The sequence below is a fragment of the Moschus berezovskii genome, chromosome 6 (assembly GCF_049115385.1).
Source record: "Moschus berezovskii isolate FMDL1 chromosome 6, NW_MosBer_1.0, whole genome shotgun sequence".
NCBI lineage: Eukaryota > Metazoa > Chordata > Mammalia > Artiodactyla > Moschidae > Moschus > Moschus berezovskii.
In genome coordinates this window covers 88,035,912-88,057,310 of record NC_142465.1, presented here as the reverse complement: position 1 = coordinate 88,057,310, position 21,399 = coordinate 88,035,912, and the positions used below count along the sequence as shown (strand labels likewise).

General features: G+C 38.4%; 1 protein-coding gene across 5 annotated transcripts in view; it reads right to left on the bottom strand.

The window, feature by feature from the left end:
• The window catches only part of ITPR2 (inositol 1,4,5-trisphosphate receptor type 2), a 639,393-nt gene that overhangs the window by 325,449 nt on the left and 292,545 nt on the right, over positions 1 to 21,399 (bottom strand). For all 5 annotated transcript variants that reach the window (XM_055395002.2, XM_055395004.2, XM_088837263.1 and 2 more), the window contains 4 exons: positions 20,400 to 20,522; positions 19,319 to 19,519; positions 16,520 to 16,771; positions 13,103 to 13,228 (listed from right to left, as the gene is read on the bottom strand). In XM_055395002.2, the coding sequence (XP_055250977.1) occupies positions 13,103 to 13,228; positions 16,520 to 16,771; positions 19,319 to 19,519; positions 20,400 to 20,522 (702 nt within the window). The remainder of the gene's footprint in view (positions 1 to 13,102; positions 13,229 to 16,519; positions 16,772 to 19,318; positions 19,520 to 20,399; positions 20,523 to 21,399) is intronic.

Sequence of the window (21,399 nt, the reverse complement as noted above, 5' to 3'; positions counted from 1 at the left end):
CACTGTTTCCACTGTTTTTCCATCTATTTCCCATGAAGTGATGGGACCAGATGCCATGATCTTTGTCTTCTGAATGTTGAGCTTCAAGCCAACCTTTTCACTCTCCTCTTTCACTTTCATCAAGAGGCTTTTGAGTTCCTCTTCACTTTCTGCCATAAGGGTAGTGTCATCTGCATATCTGAGGTTATTTATATTTCTCCCAGCAATCTTGATTCCAGCTTGTGCTTCTTCCAGCCCAGCGTTCCTCATGATGTACTCTGCATAGAAGTTAAATAAGCAAGGTGACAATATACAACCTTGACGCACTCCTTTTCCTATTTGGAACCAGTCTGTTGTTCCATGACCGGTTCTAACTGTTGCTTCCTGACCTGCATACAGGTTTCTCAAGAGGCAGGTCAGGTGGTCTGGGATTCCCATCTCTTTCAGAATGTTCCACAGTTTATTGTGATCCACACAGTCAAAGGCTTTGGCATAGTCAATGAAGCAGAAATAGATGTTTTTCTGGAACTCTCTTGCTTTCTCCATGATCCAGCGGATGTTGGCAATTTGATCTCTGGTGCCTCTGCCTTTTCTAAAACCTGCTTGAACATCTGGGAGTTCACGGTTTACATACTGCTGAAGCCTGGCTTGGAGAATTTTGAGCATGACTTTACTAGCGTGTGAGATGAGTGCAATTGTGCGGTAGTTTGAGCATTCTTTGGCATTGCCTTTCTTTGGGATTGGAATGAAGACTGACCTCTTCCAACGGGTCAGTATGGTGGCCGGATATTCCAGATGTTCTTAGACAGTTCCCAATTTTTACATAATTTATTCTTTTCATTAAGGTGATTAATCAAAAGAGTAAGGAAATGTAATTTAATCAGATATTCCTTTAATACCCTGCACACAAGTAAAATCACCAAAGAGAAAAACTCCCTTCTCAAACTGTGTGTCCCAGTGTTTTGGTTTGGAAAATAAGTGTTCACTAAAAGGAGAGAGAAGAAAAGGTACAGGGTTTGTTTTGCTAAGTCACTTTCCGTCCAGTCGGGGCATCTCACTTTTTTCCCACCTATTAAATGACACCTGCCTGACAGGGGTGTTATCAGAACTAAAAGGTTTTCAGTGTGTTCCCATGTATAGTGGTAAGGAAATTGCCTGCCAGTGCAGGAGACACAAGCGACATGGGTTTGATCCCTAGGTTGGGAAGACCCCCTGGAGGAGGAAATGGCAACCTACTCCAGTATTCTTGCCTGGAGAATCCCATAGACAGACAGAGTAGCCTGGTTGGCCACAGTCCATGGGGTCACAGAGTCAAACACAGTCGAGCATATACACACAATCTCATAGCTATGTAGGGAAAGATGCAATTATTGGCAACAAATTATGCTGTTATGTCATCTTTTAGTTTTTGTTTTAGCACATAACGCAATGCCTGATAAATATAAAATGATCAATAAATGTTTATGAAATGAATGACTAATTAATTTTTTAAATGAAAGAATAACAGAATAAGAAAGGATTCATTTTATCTTAGGTTAACTAAGGGTTAGATTCTATTTGTGGAACATCTAACCTTGGATTAAAATTTAATGTGATCACTGAACTAATATAAAATTGATTTTCCCATGATGGATATAAAGTAGTATTTATTTCATTTAATATCGTTACAGCACTGGCTCTTATGGTGATTTTTTCTGATACACAGGATAAAAATACATTAAAATTGGGTAGGTGGTTAAAAATTCCACCGTAACCAACCCAAGGATGCTTCTTCCTCATCACGGAAGAACAGCTGACATTTCACCAATTGAATGGGGGTATTTGGAGCTACCATGGTGGCTCAGAGGTTAAAGCATCTGCCTGGAATGCAGGAGACCCAGGTTTGATCCCTGGGTCGGGAAGATCCCTTGGAGAAGGAAATGGCAACCCACTCCAGAACTCTTGCTTGGAGAATCCTATGGAGGGAGGAGCCTGGTGGCCTACAGTCCATGGGGTCGCAAAGAGTCGGACAGGACTGAGCGACTTCACTGTTTGGAGCTACCATAGTATCACATTGCATTATCTGCAACTGAAGATTTGATAAAGAATCCCCCAGATTTGCTTTAGTCTGTGGACAAATTAAAGGAATCTAATTCTAGATGAAGGCTTTCCTCAAAATCCTGGTTGTGGAAATTCTAGGTTTACACAACTGTGTGGAACCTATTTCTCAATTTATTTGGACAAGAAATTCACATAAATCGTTCAAGATACTTTTTCTGCCACAGATGAATGATAACTTTTTCACCTCTAGAGCCTGCATCTTACATTGTGACATTAAGGGCGGGCAGTCTCTTTCCCATAAAGATTAGAAATAGCTCAAAAAAAAAATCACATTAAATTAATTTTATATATAATACATGTGTTTTTAAAGTTTCTGTTTGCAGACATTATTCATATACTATTATGTCCTATCAAATATTCCTATGCATCACCAACATCTAAACACTTATTTCAAAAGGTTATTCCATAGAGTCCACTCTAATGCACCATTATGCTTTAATCTGTTTTTGGAGTGAGTTGAAGTGTGTTAATTGCTCAGTCGTGTCTGACTCTTTGCGACCCCATGTACTACTGCCTGCTAGGTTCCTCTGTCCATAGAATTCTCCAGGCAAGAACACTAGAGTGGGTAGACATTCCCTTCTCCAGGGGATCTTCCCAACCCAAGGATCACACCCAGGCATCTTGCATTGCAGGCATATTCTTTACTGTCTGAGCCACCATGGAAGCCCAATCACAGTTTAAATCTCTCCTCAAATCTCTGGTATATATCATTATTTTTTTAATATTTTAATTTAATTCTACAAGAATGATTCTCGATTTGTAATGTGCTTTACACTGGGGGAAAAAAAAATCCACCTTTGTTATCCTTTCCAAGAAAAAAATCCATCTTTTGAAATATCTGTCCTCATCTTATTTCAGATGACTTTTACTTCATATCAGTCAAATTTCACGGACTATCACTTAGGGACATTAACTATTAAATTAAAACTATTAGACTAGGAGTTAGAACAGTGAACCAAAAAACAGAAAAAGAAAAGTCTATACTATATTAGAACTCTAATTCTAATCAAGAGATACACTATAAATAAATTAACAAACATATAAGTGGTAAAATAGAGAAAACAAATAGGCTCCTGAGAAAAATAAAGAGCAAGTAGTACAGGCAATGCAGCAGGAGGAGTAGATATAGGGAAGGATTACTATTTTATCTATTAATAAATTTCTTAGAGAACTTCTCTGTATAAGGCCACATTTTAACAAAGAACTGAGGAAACAGCCATGGAAGTTTCTGGGGGAAGAGCAAGTAAAAATCTGTCTCCACAGACAGACACACAGTAGGTATTTAAAACTGTTAGTTAAACAAATTAAGTGTAATTTCTAGATATAATCATTTCTGAAACTTCTCTTTTATGCTGTCCCTTCTCTCTTGTGCTCTAAAAGTGACTGATATATTTCAAAGATGACAGACTGAGCTAAATAAGTTATCATATATATTCTGGAGCAGCCCTGTCCATAGGACTGTCTGCAATAACAGAAAACTGTATCTGGCATGTTCAAGATAGTAACCACTAGGCATGATGTGCTTACTGAGCACTTGAAATGGATTTTTTATTCTATTTTTTTAAGGTTTTATTGAATTTGTTATAATATTGCTTCTGTTTTATGCTTTTTGGCTTCCACAAGGCATGTGGAATCTTAACTCCCTAACCAGGGATCAAACCTGCACCCTCTGTTTTGGAAGGCTCAGTCCTGACCACTAGACTGCCAGAAAAATCTCTTTTATTCTATTTTATCTAGCTAAATTAATTTAGATCAATCCTGGGTGTTCATTGGAAGGACTGATGCTAAAGCTGAAACTGCAATATTTTGGCCACCTCATGCGACGAGTTGACTCACTGCAAAAGATTCTGATGCTGGGAAGGATTGGGGGCGGGAGGAGAAGGGGACGACAGAGCATGAGATGGCTGGATGGCATCACCGACTCTGTGGACATGAGTTTGAGTGAACTCCGGGAGTTGGTGATGGACAGGGAGGCCTGGCGTGCTGTGATTCATGGGGTCGCAAAGAGTCACACACGACTGAGCGACTGAACTGAAAATTAAAATTTAAATGTGGCAAATTATTAACCTAGCAGATATAGCAGCTCACACCAGTAACATACCTTTGATCATAGAAACCAAGGAATACAAATCTTAAAGTCATTTTTCATTCCTCATAGGCAGTAAAAATGTTTTTATAAATATCTGAGGTAATATCTCATATTTATTTTAATTTTCATTCTTTTATTTATGAGGCCAAAACTTTTTCAAACATTTGCATTTTATACTTCCTTTTTATGTGAGTCATTTGTGCCTACACTCAATTGGCTTTCTTAGAATTTTAAATTCATTTTTTAAAAAGACAATATATATTGATGTTAAGATAGCAAATGTAGGAACCCTGTAACAAAATAGAAAAATACAAAATGGAAAACAAAAATTATCCACAATCCTAAAATACAGACAAAACCATGGTTAACGTCTTGGAATCTTTTCTTCTAATCTTCTTGCTGTACCCTATATATTTTACATAATTGAAATAATCCGGGATAATCAGCTTTTTATTCTCCTTTTTATACTCATTACTCAATCATTAGCACTCTCATATCATTAAAAATCTTCAAAAAATAGTCACAGTGACCCTATATCTTCAATCTTACAGATATATCATAAATTGTTGAACCATTTCTCTATTAATTAAATATATAAACTATTTCCTACTGCATTTTATTATAAAAGTATGTTGAACTTTCTTAACCATAAACCCTTGATATCATTTTTAATTATTTCCTGAGGACAGATTCTTGGAAGGTAAATTACTTGACACATTAAAAAGATATGAAGGGATTTTTTTAATGTACTACAAAAACATTTTTCTAAAAGATGGCATAAATTTACTCTCATTAGCAAGACATGTGAACAATATTTAGTATTATCCTTTTATCTTTTTATTTTTATACTTTGATAGTTATAACTTAGATTGTATTTTCCTTTGTGTTTTTTTTAAAGTTATTAACAGTCGACTATTTTTTCAGGGATTTACTTGTATGTAACCCAGGAAATGCCTGGATTTGGCCCATTTTATCATTAGATTGTTCGTATTTTTCTTATCAATACATATATATGTTTTCTGCGTAAAGGTCATGAGCCTTTTTTTAATGTATGGTAAATTTTTCTATTTTTATGTTCTTTTATTTTTATGATATTGAGATATATATATATATATGTTTTACATTTTCAAATAGGGAAATTCTTTTTTTATAGCTAATTTCATCTACTGCATTTATGCTTAGAAATAACACTCTCATCCAAAGACAGATAAATATACACCTACACATCCAACCATTTGTATCGTTTCACATTTATCTATTGCAATGTATACAATTATATGATGTAAGGGCAGGAACTAAGTTCATTTCATTCCAAATAGCCAGGTCTCCAAATGTCATTTTGATTTAGTTAAAATGAACAATTTTTATTGAATTCCCTTATTCTATGCCAAGGATGTTCTGTGTACCTGGGATCTATCAGTGAACAACAAAATATATAAAAATCACTAACCTGATGAAGTATATTATTACTAATTTAATAATCCAGGGGTAGGCAAACTACCATGGGTCAAATCTAGCCATATCTATTCATTTATATTTGTCTATGGCTCCTTTCCCTTCACTAATTGTTATAAGAGTTGTGGTAAGAGCCTGAAAAGCTAAAATATTAACTATCCTTTTCTTGACAAAAACAGTTTGCTAATCACTGAAAAGTACCCATCACTTCCCTACTAATAGGTGATTAGTTATTATACCGTAATATCTTACATAAATAAAAATCATTTTCTGACTATTTATTCCATTCCATTGATATGCCCATTTAAATCTGTGCTAAAACCACACTTTTTTCAGATTCACCTTTTAAATATTTTCAACTTCATATGACATTTATTTATTCATTCCACAAATATTGGGAGGTCCCTGGCAGTCTAGTGGTCAGCACTTGATGCTTTCATTGCCCTGGCCCAGGTTCAGTCCCTGGTTGAGGAACTGGGATTCCACAAAATACACAGTGCGGTCTAAATAAATAATAACACAAATACTGAATATCTATTATGTGTAAGACACTGTTCCAGGTCAGATAAGGAGCAGTGAACCAAATAAAATCTGTCCTTCTTTTGTTGCAGCAAAAGAAACACAAATACATTAAAAAAAAAAATCAGGTAAGGATCAGTTGTATAAAGAAAAATGAAGCAGTACTTCCCTGGTGGCCCAGTGGTTGAGCATGTGCCTGCCAATACAGAGGACATGGGTCGATCCCTGCTCCAGAAAGATCCCATGTGCCACAGAGCAACTAAACCCAAGAGCGGCAACTACTGAAGCCCCAGCACATAGAGCAAATGCTCAGCAACAAGAGAAGCCACCACAATGAGAAGTCTGTGCACCGAAAGTAAGAGTAACCTGCACTCACCGCAACTAGAGAAAGGCCACTTGGAGCAACAAAGATCCAGTGCAGCCAAAAATACATAGATAAAATTTTTAAAAAGAAAAATTAAGCTCAAGAAGAGGGTACAGAAGGAAGAGATTGTTACTTAACATCAGGAAGTCAACCAAAGCCTCTCTGAAGACTTTAAGTAGGGGAGGGACCTCAAAGAAGTCATGAGGATGGAGGGTACCTGAGATGAGTACATCCCAGGCAGATGCAGAGATGCTGATAAGGGAGTGAGTTTGCCACATGTGAGGAGCAGAAAGAGGCCACCAAATGCAAAAGACAGCTAGGCAAGGGGACAACAAGAGGATGGTGGGAAGCCAGGGTGGGATTGGAGGTGGTCATTGAACAGAGGAGAGTCCAATCACATACTGATTTTACTCTGTGAGGAGTCTGAGCAGAGGAGGAACCTGAACCAATGTTCTTCCTCTTTTCTAATCATTATGGCTGCTGTATAGAGAAAAGATGAAGGTAAAGGGCAAGAGTAGAAGCCCGGAAAAACAGCTACAGCAATTATCCAGATGAGAGTTAATGGTACTTTGGTGCAGGGTAGCAATGATCAAAGTATTCAGAGGTAGTCAGATTTTGAATATTTTAAGGTTAGAGCTTGCAGAGTTTGCTAAAGGATTAAATTTAAGAGCAAGAAAATAAGATTTACAGATAACATCAAGATGTTTATGCCTGAATGCCTAGAATGAATGATGGCATTGCCATTTGCTGAGATGCAAAGGACTTGGAAAGGAATTAATTTTTAGTGGGACATGAAAGTGAGTGAAGAGTTTGAGGTTCACTTGCCAACTGGAGATGTCACGTGGGCAGTGAGATATGTGAAACTATAAGAGGAACGACCCAAGCTTCGACCAGCCTGGGATTAAAGTTAGGAGAGCAGATGAAAACAGCAAGCAAGGGACTGTGGAGAGAGGAGGGAGCTGGTTTAAGGTTTGAGCCTGGCACACTTCAATATTTAGAAGCTAGGAAGATTCAGAGGAAATAGCAAAGGAGACTGAGGAGTAGCCTGGTGAAGTGGAAGGCTGAGAGTAGGACTGATATCCTGGGGGCCAAGTGAGGTCATGTTTCAAGGAGGAACCGATCAACTATGATAAATGCTAATGATGACTTGAAGAGTAGAAAGTTCTATGCAGGACTAGGGCCAACCAATAAGAAGAGTCAAACAAGTGTTCGCTCCACATGGACACCACCATTATAAATTCATCATGAAAGTTGAAAAGAAAAGCAGAATTACAACTGAGGGAATGATGCTACACACAAAATAATACTTATAGAATACTTACATTCTTCACTTGTCTGCAGTGCTAGCTGATGTTGTTCCATCGCTAATTCATGTTTGACACCCTGTAACCCCATGGACTGTAGCATGCCAGGCTTCCCTGTCCTTCACTATCTCTTGGATTTTGCTCAGACTCATATCCACTGAGTCAGTGATGCTATCCAACAGGCTTTTTAGAAAGGACTTCCCTGGTGGTCCAGTGGTTAAGAAACTGCCTGCTAATACAGGACACTTGAGTTTGATCCCTGATCTGGGAAGATCCTACATGCCACAGGGTAACTAACCCCATGTATCACAACTACTGAGCCCGCACACCTGGAGCCTAAGAGTCACAACTACTGAAATCCATGTGACCTTGAGCCCATGCCCTGCAACAAGAGAAGCCACAGCAATGAGAGAAGCCCACACACCAACTAGAGAATAGCCCACAACCAAAACCAAAAATAAATAAATTTTAAAAAGAAGGCCTTAGAATGAGACTTTTCAATGGCTCATTCAACTTAAAAAACAATGAAGAAAATTATGGAATCCATTCATCAAGCAAAGAAAACCTATTCAATTCTCTCAAATTAGAGAACCTGGAAAGTGTGTTTAAAAGTACATATACATTTTATCTTTACTGTCATTTCCTACCTATTTGGTAAGCCAAAGGGAGAGAATGCACAAGTGATTGACTTGGAAATGAAATACTCTGATTTGTCTTGTTAAGCAGTGTTTGATGAGACAATGACATGACAGTGTGTCAGGTGTGTCTCTAAGTTATTCCTCAGTCTAATTTCATCTGCCAGTACATCACTTAGAGTATTGTAGAGAATCTTGGAATTGATAGCAAAATTAGGAACATCTTCAAAAGGAAAAATAGTCTGAGGCTAACACTGACCACAGCTCACCCCTCCCTATGTACCTTCTAATATGTCTCAAATCTCCTGACTTTGCAACAACAATCAGTTATGAAGCAAAGAAAAGCACTGCTGCCTTACAAACACCGATTTTAGCTGCACTGACACAGAGATCAAAGTGGGCTGTTGCTAAATGCTCTCTCTAAAGGACAGTAAAACAACTTTTCACAGGCCTAACAGCTTTGCTGTCTGTCTAAATCTGGTGTATTTACAGGACGTGGATGCTGGTTCTGTCAGAAAATCAGAATGGAATAAGTATACGAAACAGGCCAGTGCAAATAAACAAATATTAAAAAATAATAAAAGTTAAAACTAAACAAATTTGTTTTAGTAAAAACTGTCTTTCGGAAAACTTTTCTTACGTGGGGGTCTTAACAAGATAAAAGACAAGGGAGTACAAACAGCAACATGAAAGATACTAATTAATGGACTCTTTAGAGAAACAAAAGGAACTTGGTGGTGCTGACTCCTGAGAAACATGAAGACAAAGGTGGAAGGTGGTATGAGGGCCACCACATATATCTCATTTGCCTTTTAAATGAGATTGCTCTCCAAATTTTTAATCATCAGCCTTGTGCTGACTTGGGCTTCCCAGGTGGCACTAGTGGTAAAGAATCTGCCTGCTAATGCAAGAGACACAGAGACACAGGTTTGATCCCTGGGTCAGGAAGATCCCCTAGAGAAGGAAATGGCAACCCACTCCAATATTCCTGCCTGAAGAAATTCCATGGAGAGAGGGGTCTGGCAGGCTATACAGTCTATGGGGTTGCAAACAGTCAGACGCAACTGAGCGACTGAGCCTGTGTACATGTGCACACACATACATACTTGTGCTAGCTGAACCCTGCCTGAAGCACTGCGATCCATCCTGAATGCCATGTTTAAAACACTAACAAATTAGAGAGAATTCAACAGTGTACTGCAAACAAGCCCAGAAATCTTAACGGAAGAGGAACCACTGAAAGTCATGGAGAAAATGAGACATGAAGGCTATCATGACACACTCAAGAAGTTACTGTGTGAAGAACCCTGGATTCAGCACCCTAAGGCCTTCCAGTTCTGTTACCAGGCAGGCAAAATATCCTATGCTAGCAAATTAATCTCTTGGGAACTTGGCAGCAAAATTATCAGGTCAACCTCAATGATCTTAAGTTCCTTTAAGCTGTATACCTTTATCATTTCAAACTAGATCACTAACAAGGAGACTAGCAAACACCCACATCTTTTCTGAAATGAAGCATCCTATGTTGCTACAAAAGGAAAAACAGGTATATAATTATAACATACAAATTTGGATCAATATAAGACCTTTTAACAAGTAAAGTTTTCTAGTAATGAAACCAGTTGTCTCCCAACAAAAAAGAAGACTGAGGTCACTGTTAATGGAAACATACAGGCAGGGACTGAAAACTGAACTGTAGGACTGCCAGTTTCTTTCAACCCTGAGATCCTATGGTTCTACAGGTCCAATTTACCAAATACCCTTCCTCCAGATTACCTTCATCTTGTCTCAGTAATGGAAATCAGTTGCCCCAAGATTTCATAACTTTGTTATAACACCTGAATTTAGTCCATCTCTACATCAGGTTGCTGTTCCCTGCATCCAGCTTCACCAACATGGTTTCTGGGTCTTGCCCGTGTTGGCTGGTCCTCATTCAGGTCATCCTCCATATTATTATTGGGTCTTGGGGAAACTACTTGAACTTGCTTTAAGGCTACATATAACCTTTTAATAATACCAGTGAAGTTACCATGATATGGATAAAATGGATGACAGTACCAACTCTCTAAGTGCCACGCCTGTGTTAAGACCTATATACTCATTATCTCATTGAATCCTCCCAGTAACACTATAAAGAATGCATTATTATTGTATTGATTTTACAAATAAGGAAATTCAGCATCAGAGGGGTAGGTGTCTCGCCCAACTAGATAACTGAGCTATTAAGAGGTAGAATCTAATTAGCCTCCAATTTAAATAAATAAATAAAAAGGAAAAAACAGAGGCAGAATCTAAATTTTAACACTGGTCTGGCTAACGTCTCTAAAATGCCTACTCTTAACAACCCTGCTCCACTGCAGTGATTATCAAAGTGTGGTCCCTAAACCAGCATCTTCAGGACCACCTGAAAACTTGTTAAAAATGCAAAGACTTTCACTTACTGAATCAAAAACTATGGGGGTGGGGTCCAGCAATCTGTGTTCTATCAAACCCTCCACGTAATTCTGCTGCTTACTAAAGTTTGAGAATTACTGCTCTACTGAACTGAAAATTTGCCTAAAAGGCCACATTATACTTACTTACCCATATATATATATATATATATTGCATTTGAATTTGAAAGTGTTTGGTAGCTCCTTAAACTTTCTTCAAGAGGAGAAAGACAAATCCTAGATATGGAAAGTCAGGTTTCCTGTCCCTTCCCTGACATAAGAAGTGTGATTCCTTGTCTTTCTCAACGCAGGGATAAGAGAGTTCCTGCTTTACATATAAACAAGAGGGAGGGAAACAAGAAGGAAAGAAAAAACGCTTTCTGCAGTATAGTTAAGCTATTGTGGTTAGACACAAGGATTGAATAGACCAAGAAGATCCTGAAATTCCCTTAGAGCCTTTAATACTAATAACACAATGTCTACTTAATCAAAATAAAAATCCTGCCTACACAGACACTTTAAAACAAAAATGTACCCCTTAGCCTTATGAATAAACATATCAATGGAAAGACCATTTCCAAGGTAGCATGATCAATGACAGTTATCATTAGCTTTCTTTGTTTTAAAAATAAAAATCCTGTTAGCTTTGCAGCTCATGCTGTCTAGAGTGTGACTCTGGTCTTTTCAACCTTATCTTTAGTCCGGAGCACCGTGCAAATCTGCAAATCAGTCTGCAATATTTTTACTATCTTCCCGCACATGCAATTTTAAACCTCAGCCATCAGCATGTAAACCGTTGTTCACTCCAAGGTCTCTGGAGATACTTGTGGCTAGTCATTTAGAAGTGCTTTCACAAGGTCAAAAGGGTAAATACCAGTGGTAAGTAAGTGCTGTGTAAAACAGGATGACTCCTCCACAGGTGCAGGTTCACCTGAGGAAGGTAATGAGTGGCTTTGAAGGTCTACAGAAATAAAGTAAAACAGGAACTGCTTTACTTCACGCACGTGTGAACACAGCGGAGCTCGAGCATACTACCCCACACCAAAATCGAAATAAATACATTCCACCTGCTAACCCTGACTAGATATAAGACTTCCTGGACTAGAATATGTGATTTATTCTATTATCTAAGATTGGTCCTGGATGTCTGGGTCTGCAGTTGTTTCATTATAGAGGCAGTAAGATCATGGATAAAATCAGCATCCATCCATGTGGACTTCATTAACGCCCCTTCTTCACTACATCTTCAGTACATCTTAGTGAGACCCATGTAAACTACAGCACTCCAGAGTGTAGGAAGCCAAAGAACTGAGACAGGCCACCATAAGTCATAACAGGTCTAAGGAGTTAGCTATACATTATCTTCTATTAGTGAAACCCTTAATTGAACAGTACGTCCCATAATTTTAAAGGGGAAACTGGAGAAGATCCCCAGCCCCCTGTAAAAAAAAACAAAACCTAAAATAATAGAGTTTGGACATTTTGATAATTCAGAATGCTTAAAAGGGGCATAAGATATACGAACTAAAATTAAGTGCTATCAAAGATTCCTTCCCTCCTTTCCTCATTCATTCAGTCAATATTAACAGAAAAAAAACATATGCTAGACAATATCCAGAAAATGCCAACCAGCAATACGTGTCCTTCCCAACCCTCAAAAAGAGCCAAACATGAGAATATGGACTCGAAGTAAAAACCCGACTGCATTTTGGCTGACATGAGTAAAAACACCAGCTGATTCAATTACCGGAACACACTCTCATAGGCAACAGTGGGCAGTGTTAGGTCCCAAACAGTATGGTCAAGTACCTACCTGCCTGAAAGCCATAGTCAAGATCTCGTGCGATTTCTTCCACCTTCAGTTTGTAACTGACACGAGGTTGAATAAATTGATCTCTGCCAAATATCTTCTCTAACCAATGTAAGATGGCTACTAAAATTCTGTTTACTAATAGATCAATATAATCAGCAGTAAAAATGAAAATAAACACCTTGTTGCCATATACACTGTACTGGCATTTTGTGTACATTAACTTATTAAATCTCACTCACAGTCTTGTGAAACTCAGTCACAACTTTTTGAATGTAACAGATGACATCCAAACATAGAGGGTTTAATTTTAAGTTTTCATCTATTAATAGCTGCTTGATGCTATTTAGTCAAAAGCTTCATCGACAACCTTACTAAACATGAAGCAGTATTTAATGGTCAAAGCATAACTTACCCTTGCCATGTCCACCAAGAAGTTCTCAAATAATTTCCAAATGTGGTTACTTGTGTAGATTTCTTTCATTTCCACTTCTGTGTCAACGTAACAGTGATTAACAAAATTCACATACGCAATTTTAACCTGTGCCAAGTTTCAAATATAAAAGAAGGTAAGTTTTTCCTACATTATTCATTTTCAAATATCTATTAGGAATGGTTAAATAAAACTCTTATTTCCTATAGTAAATTATAGTATGACCTGTGTCTACCCAGAGAGCATGCCTATCTCCTTTCTTTTACTAAGATATTTCATCCCCTGACCCAGGGTAAACACATGAGCCAGTATTCTGTTCCCCGGGGCCCAGTGACTGGTGTGAGAGTGTGAACTTCATGGAAACCAAGTCTAACATATTTGAGACACCAGCGTTCCCTTTCTCTCCGCCCTCCTCCACGCTCTCGCATCTCCCCATCTCCCTTTCCCTTCTCTGTCTCTGCCGTTCGTTCACTCATATTCACCCTCCCTCTCTCTCTTCCTCTCCCTCACTGTCAAATGGAACAAGGTAAACCTGAACTCCAAGAAGCCTCTTCTCCGGGTGTGTAGAGGAAAATTATGCTCAGAAAAAAGGGCATGAGGCAAAATCACAAAGGGAAAGGGAACAAGAGATAGAGGGAACTCTGACACTGTTTTGAACCTCTTGACTCATCTAAACAACCATCCTTCAAATTTCCAAATACTGGAGCCAATGTAAAATTCCCTTGGATGCTCGGGGCTGGTGTGCGGGGATGACCCAGAGGGAGGATAAAGGGAGGAGGGAGGTGGAAGGGGGGTTCAGGAGGGAGAACTCATGTGCACCCAGGGTGAATTCATGTCAATGTATGGCAAAACCAACCAATATAATATTGTAAAATAATTTGCCTCCAATAAAAAATAAATAAATTAAAAATTTTAAAAATATATATATTAAAAAAAATTTTTAAATGAGTCTAAATTAGGTTTCTGTACATTGCAACCAAGAGAGAGCTAATACGACACTTAAATATGTTGACTAAATAATACTGTATTGCCATTCAAAAACAATTAAACTGCTATTTCTGAGAAGAAGAAGGCTCACAATTTACAAAAGAAATGGTATTATTTTAAGATGTATTAAAATTTCTTTCCAGATTTAGCAAAACTTCTCATAAGAGACTGGGATGAATCTCACCAACATATACCATTACTAAAGTGCATAGGACAATAGTTTTTGCTTTTCTTTTCTTCCCTCTCCCCTTTTTTTTTCTCTCTCCTTGTCTTTCCTCTCTCTCTTTATGAAAGTGTGATGAAGGCTATAAATCTCCCCAGTAAAAATCACGTATATAAAAAAATCAGGTAAAGAGTTTCAAAGGATTCATAGAATCCAAGTTAGAACCAATAAGAATACAAGGCCAGCTTTTATGGCCTTAGAAGTTATCACTACTTAACTGAGGTCTAAAACCTTCAACCACAGGGTGCCTGTGTCAAGGCTGCATTTCAGGGTAAGGAGGAGTCAAAATTTCCAGCATTCTGGAGATTCTGCAATATCTTAATTCCCCAGCAATTCCACCAGATATAGACTATAGTTATTTCACTCAAAATTGTGTAAACTGACAATGAGAAAGGTTAAGTAACCTGTTGGAATCAGTCATACAGGTAGGAAGTAACCAATCCAAGATTCTGACTCATTCTTCAACCCATTCACTCAAAACATATTTATTAAATGTAGGTTCAGGCTCAGAGAATATAATGGTAACTATAAATAGACCCAGCTGTTACTCTCACTGAGCTTATAATCTTGATAAAGAATGAAAAGACTACAGACATTTGTTAATCAATAAAATTCAAATGTCAAATTGTAGACTTGGGCTTCCCTTGTGGCTCAGCTCGTAAAGAATCCGTCTGCAATGTGGGAGACCTGGGTTCAATCCCTGGGTTGGGAAGATCCCTGGAGAAGGGAAAGGCTACCCACTCCAGTATTCTGGCCTAGAGAATTCCATGGACTATACAGTCCTTGGGGTCGCAAAGAGCTGGACACAACTGAGCAACTTTTACTTCACATAGGCTCCAAAACTAGAAGCCAGGAGGGTCTTCTTTGAAGAAGTGATACTTGAATCAGGATCTGAAGGATGAAGACGGGTGAGGTAGGTGAATATAAGTGGTCAGAGAGAACTGACTGCCCAGAGCAGGACTTCAAATAAAGACAGAACCCATAGTTTAATCATAATACTAGGCTTCCTTTCTTTGCTACCTTACTTCAAAACAATCAAGGCATGAAGTACTCTTGGTTTGAGGTGTCAGCAATCCTACAAAATTTCATTAAAAATATACTTTCAAATATGCAGGACTATTTGGAAATAGGAAAATTAACCTAGCCTGGTATCTTTTAAAGTTACTGTGATTTAAAATGTTTGGATTTAGCATATCACACATTTATAAACTTTGCAACAATACACTAGAACAGTAGAAAAAAAAAATTATTGTCATATACATTCCTGGAAGCTTCATTAATGCACCTGGCAGACAACCAGTCTCTAATGAGTTTTTCCCTGCCTGGCATGCCAAACTAGGATGGAAGGTAAAAGATAATGTATGAATAAAGCAAAATATGTGTCCATGTTTCCAAGAAAGCATCTATTCCATAAAGCAAAGGTACTGTGGTACTGGAGAAGACTCTTGAGAGTCCCTTGGACTGCAAGGAGATCCAACCAGTCCATTCTAAAGGAGATCAATCCTGGGTGTTCACTGGAAGGACTGATGCTGAAGCTGAAACTGCAATACTTTGGCCACCTCATGCAACGAGTTGACTCACTGGAAAAGAGTCTGATGCTGGGAGGGATTGGGGATGGGAGGAGACGGGGATGACAGAGAATGAGATGGCTGGATGGCATCACCGACTCGATGGACATGAGTTTGAGTAAACTCCGGGAGTTGGTGATGGACAGGGAGGCCTGGAATGCTGTGATTCATGGGGTCGCAAAGAGTCAGACACGACTGAGCGACTGAACTGAACTGAACTGAACTGAAACCTAGAGAATCTAATGGTGGTCCTCCAGTACCATTCTAGCCTCTGTTGATGACTGTGAATTATTTATGAAGCATCTGTTTTATGCTCAAAACATACTAGAAGTCACAAGTAAATGTTTAAGTCTGGTCACAATACCATACCTAGAAATTTCTAAAATGGGATTTCTAGAAAACTAACAGTGGCTATACTCTTAAAAGGTTTATCAACTTTCATAGCCCCTTGTAGAACAAAAAAGTAAGTTTTAACAATTTTTAAATTTCCCTTAATTATATACCTAGGTACTATTCTGTGACTAAGTGTGTTATCTCATTATAAATAACCATAGGAGGACTTCTAGAACTTACTAAAATTTAAAAACAATGCTATAGCTGCTAAGCTTTTGCCAGGCTTACCTCAGGGATGCAGTCATCATGGGTCACCACCCTCACTATGTCATCCAGGGGCAGAAGGGAATTGCACTTGATTTCAGTGTAGACATTTTTCCCCTCCGTGCAAGCTGCCAGCAACTCCACGAGGGTGATGTGGTAGGCTAAGGGGCCACTCTCATCCCCTCGGTCTCTCTCTGAACACATCATGTGGAGAAGGATGGGAAATGATGCTCTATCATTGTAAAATATCAGCACATCTTCACCCCCATTTATCAACTGAAATGATAATAAGAGAGTCTATATAGCAGTCCAAATGTTAATCCTTGCAGTTATTTCCAAAGGCTTGGTCTATGCGGAAACACGTGCATATCTTTGTAAAAACATAGATAACATTGCAAAAGCAGAACTATACCAAAGCAGGATGGCAAAAATATTCTATTCATGTGTGAAGTTATTAATTATGAAAGTCATCAAAACCAGTTGAGAAGATATGGGAGCGGTACATGGCACTGAGAGTAAATGACACAGATGATTGGAAGCTGTTCAATGATTTAACCACTGAAATTAAACCTGCAAAATATTCCAATAAAGTTACTTTCTTTAACTTCAAATGGTAGATGCCATTGCCAATTATAAGAAATCTCATAAGTCTCATTTTACTATGAATTAAAATATCCCCATCCCCTTCAATAGTGATGGGATAAATAAGCAGGTACACGTAACCAAATGTAACACTAAAAGAATTTGCAGATTCCATTTGTTGTGGATATCAGTAGGGAATGGAGGTAAAAGCAGAAAAATAAAAAGAACAAATAAGCTTAAAAAAAGAGAGAGAGAGACAAAGAATGCATAAGTAGGGGCTTCTAGGAAATAAATTTTCCTTCCTGTTCTGTTTGTATAACTAACTAAAGTGGAGTTTCCAGCAGGATGTAATTTTATTGCTAAGTCACCATAATATCTTATTGTCTATTTGAGGGGAAAACAGTATTATTTTGTTAAGGAATCCACTTCCACTGCCGTGAAGTCCAGGCTGAGTTAACAGTGATGAGTTCTGGAGGTAATAACACTCCACTGCAGACTATCACTGCTATCTTCTCTCTCTCCCTCAAATGAAAACCCAGCCTCATGAGGTCTCAATTCTCGCCCTCCTATTCCTGGAAGGTGCCCAGGCTAGCTATGTAAGAGGCTTCTGCAGAGAAGACAACTTTTGTCTTCCCAGGAGACAAACCCCCTACTTTGCTTTATGAGGCAGATAGCAACCCCAAACCACAGACAGGTCAGGACCTGCGCTGGCCTCAATTCTTTTTGTCTATTCTAGTACCAATTTTCTACCCCCAGTGGGAAACATTTTGGTAGGTAACACAGATTACATAATTTTTCTCTATTTTATTTGAATTGACAACATATTTAAATTGATAAGACAATTAACTGGTTTACACTGAAAGTTCTGTTGAAAAAGAATGTATTTGTGTAAAAAATGTATATATTAACATAAAATTATAAATATTTCTTTACATATAGAAACATGTCACCTAATAAACGCCATTGGACTCGCTTAACTATTTGCTGCTTTCCCATTTTAATTCTTTCCATGATGATTTTCCAAAATCGAATTAATTGCCACATTTCTAGGCAAAGGAGAACTATTATGAATGCAAATACAGATAGGTAAATTTTACAAATTTAAAATGCTCCTTAAATGTTTAATAACAATAATTTACATTAAAAATTCAGGACTTTACACTGATTTAACCTTGAAATTTCTATGGGGCAAGAGGGACTCACATTGTAACAATACAGAAATTACTCCCATCCCAAATCTAAAGTGTATAATTATGACAATTCCCCCAAATCAATATAATCCACTAGGTAACCGTTTGTAGATGGTTGAAAGCTGCTTTAATCCATACAGGCCTTTAGAGAACCATTAGGTCACAGAGCAAAGATCTACCCAAATAGGCTCAAAGTATTCTCCAAAGTAGGCTTCCGAGGTGGTGCTAGTGGTAAAGAGCCCACCTGCCAATGCAGGAGACATAAGAGATATGGGTCCAATCCTGAGTCAGGAAGATCCTGGAGGAGGGCATCGCAAGCCACTCCAGCATTCTTGCCTTGAGAATAGCACAGATAGAGGAACCTGGCAGGCTACAGTCCAGAGAGTTGCAAAGAGTCGGACACAACTGGAGTGACTTAGAGCACACACGCATGCATCTCCAAAGTATCACTTGGTTCCTAGTAAGTAACTCATTCACTGTATAAATCTGGCTCAGTGAGAAATATAATGAAGAGGGCAAAATAAATGGAGTACGTCATCCATTTGCTTTTCTGAAATTTTTAACTGACTCTGAATAGCTAAGCTTCCAAATGTAAAAAATCACGGACAGATAATTTCTATTAATTTCATTTCTTTCAAAGTAAATAATAGCAAAGAACATCCATTTTATGATTACAGGAACACAGTAATAAAGGCACTTGAAAAGCAGAGTTTAATCCATTTTTCTAATATTTTTTAACTTAAAAATATAAAATTTAATCACTTTCATTTTAAATAATCTATAACATTTCATAGGATTTTACCCATTATTTAAAATACACAAATCCATTAAGGCTCAAAAAGAAAAATACACTCCTAGAAAATTATAACATCAACTTATGATATGTCACTTCCCTAGATCTAAGCAAAATACATTTATGCTTCAGAGTTGTACTCAAATTATTTTCCAAACCTATGTTGTTGGGGGATTTTTTTCACTCAAAATTAACAGAAAACACGTATTTGAGCATAATGTTTATGTGAAGCTGGTAAAATGCAAACTTAGAACATACCTCGGTCATTACCATATCCTGGCATTTCTTCACATATTTACCATCTGCTTTGACAATCGTCTGCAGAAACCTTAGGTACTCCACGTGGCGGCCGTGTGTCTCAATGCAGTGCACGAAGTGCTGGACAACTCTCTCGCTAATCTCATTGCACAGATGGTAATTGTTCGTGAAGATGTGCCGCATGGTTTCTGCTTCAAGGAGCTACACACAGAGGAATGTGCCCTTGTAATTCTGACAAGATCAATTTTCCATTTTACAGTAATACTTAGACCATATTATCTGGCTTGTGATCAGTTTTCTATTTTATGCAAAATTGTAGTGAGTTTTCTCTTCCACAAAATGCAATGAGCTTATTCAGCATTAAAAAAATAAAGACTGAGTTCACAAAGGAATTTAGTTGGAAAAGGGAGCTTATTATAAAGGTCAACATGTTGGCAACAGTATTCTTGAGATTAATTTAATCATGTACTATTCAAGCATGGCTCTTCCTTAGTATTTGCTGACACATGTTTTACAGAACAGAGGTAATTCCATCTTCGAGTTTTTCATATTTACTTACTCCTGGCATCACACTTAGTCTTTGCTGTACCTTATCTTTTTCCTAACTGAATACATAAAAATGAAGTTGTCATCTGCAGGTAAGATTTGTGTAATTTTTCAAGTTTCTTTAAATGTTCCCTTAATAGAAAGATATTCACTTTCAGGAAAAGAAGCCCCTACAAGGAATAAAATGAGGTGATGAAGATGACTATGGGGTCTCCCAGGTGGCACTAGTAGCAACAAACCTGTCCACCAATGCAGGAAACTTAAGAGATACGGGTTCAATCCCTGGGTAGGGAAAATCCCCAAGAGGAGGGCATGGCAACCCACTATAGTATTCTTGTCTCGAGAATTCCATGGACAGAGGATCCTAGTGGACTACAGCCCATGGGGTCGCAAAGAGTTGGACACAACTGAAGTGACTTAGCACGCACACATGCACAAAGATGAATAAAATTCTATCCATTAATGTTGCTAAAAGAAATGACATGGACACTTTACTATAAATACTATAAATATTAGAAGTCACTGAAATACTTACACCAGGGGTTAAGAACAAATTCAGATGTTTATGGAGGAGAACTTGATTCTGTGGATTTCCCCGACAGAAATTCTGCAGGAATGTGTGAGCCAGTTTCATTACTTCATTCATCTTCTCATCGTTCTGGAAGTTAAAAAGTAGTACATGATACAGAGAAACACACAGCAAAAATACTATCAAAGAACATGTTTTTCACACATGCATTTTTCCCTCTGTTTTCTTCACTGTTTTACGGTCTCCTTGCTGTGTCTACACCTCTCCCCAGTTTGCAGATGTTTCTTCCCTCATCTTCATTCTATCACCTGTTCTGCACCCCTTTTTGTTTCACAGTTCATTTCTCGTTCTCCCCAATCTTCCCACTTGTCCACTACAATTTCCCATCGCTGTACAAAGCGGCCCCTTCTCCCCTGCATCTGTCCCCACACCTCCTCTGTCCCCCTGTTCCTCTCTCTCTGGCCTCCTCACTCTCCCCAGTTCTGTTCCCTTCTGCCCTGCATCCTCCAATCCCTCTCTTTCCTTCCCTCTCTTTGACTTACCTTCTTCCAGTGTTTCAGTGCACCTGGAGCTTCCTGACCCTTCTGCTTTCTGTTTTTCCTCATTGTGTATCATCTCTATCCCCGTTTCTCCAGCTCCTCCCTTACTTCTCCAGGCATTTACCCCTCCTCCTCTGGCTCCTTCTGCTCCTGCTCTCCTGCTCTCATTCCCTTATCCTGCTGATCTGCCCCCAGCCTCTTCTATCCACTCACCTGCCCCCTCTTCCCCACTCTGTAAATATACACATTTGAGTTGGTCAAAAAGCTCATGCAGGTTGTCGCATAGTGGCTTATGATAATCTCGAACAAACTGGCCAACCCAGTATTCCTGACCTTCCCTCTAGTCGCCACTCTCCCTTCTCTGTCCCTGCTTCCTTTGCTACTACTTTACCTCTACTTTCCATCTCATTCTTTTCCTTTCTCTCTTCGCTTTGCGCCCTCCTCTTCCCTCACTCTCTTTGTTCCCC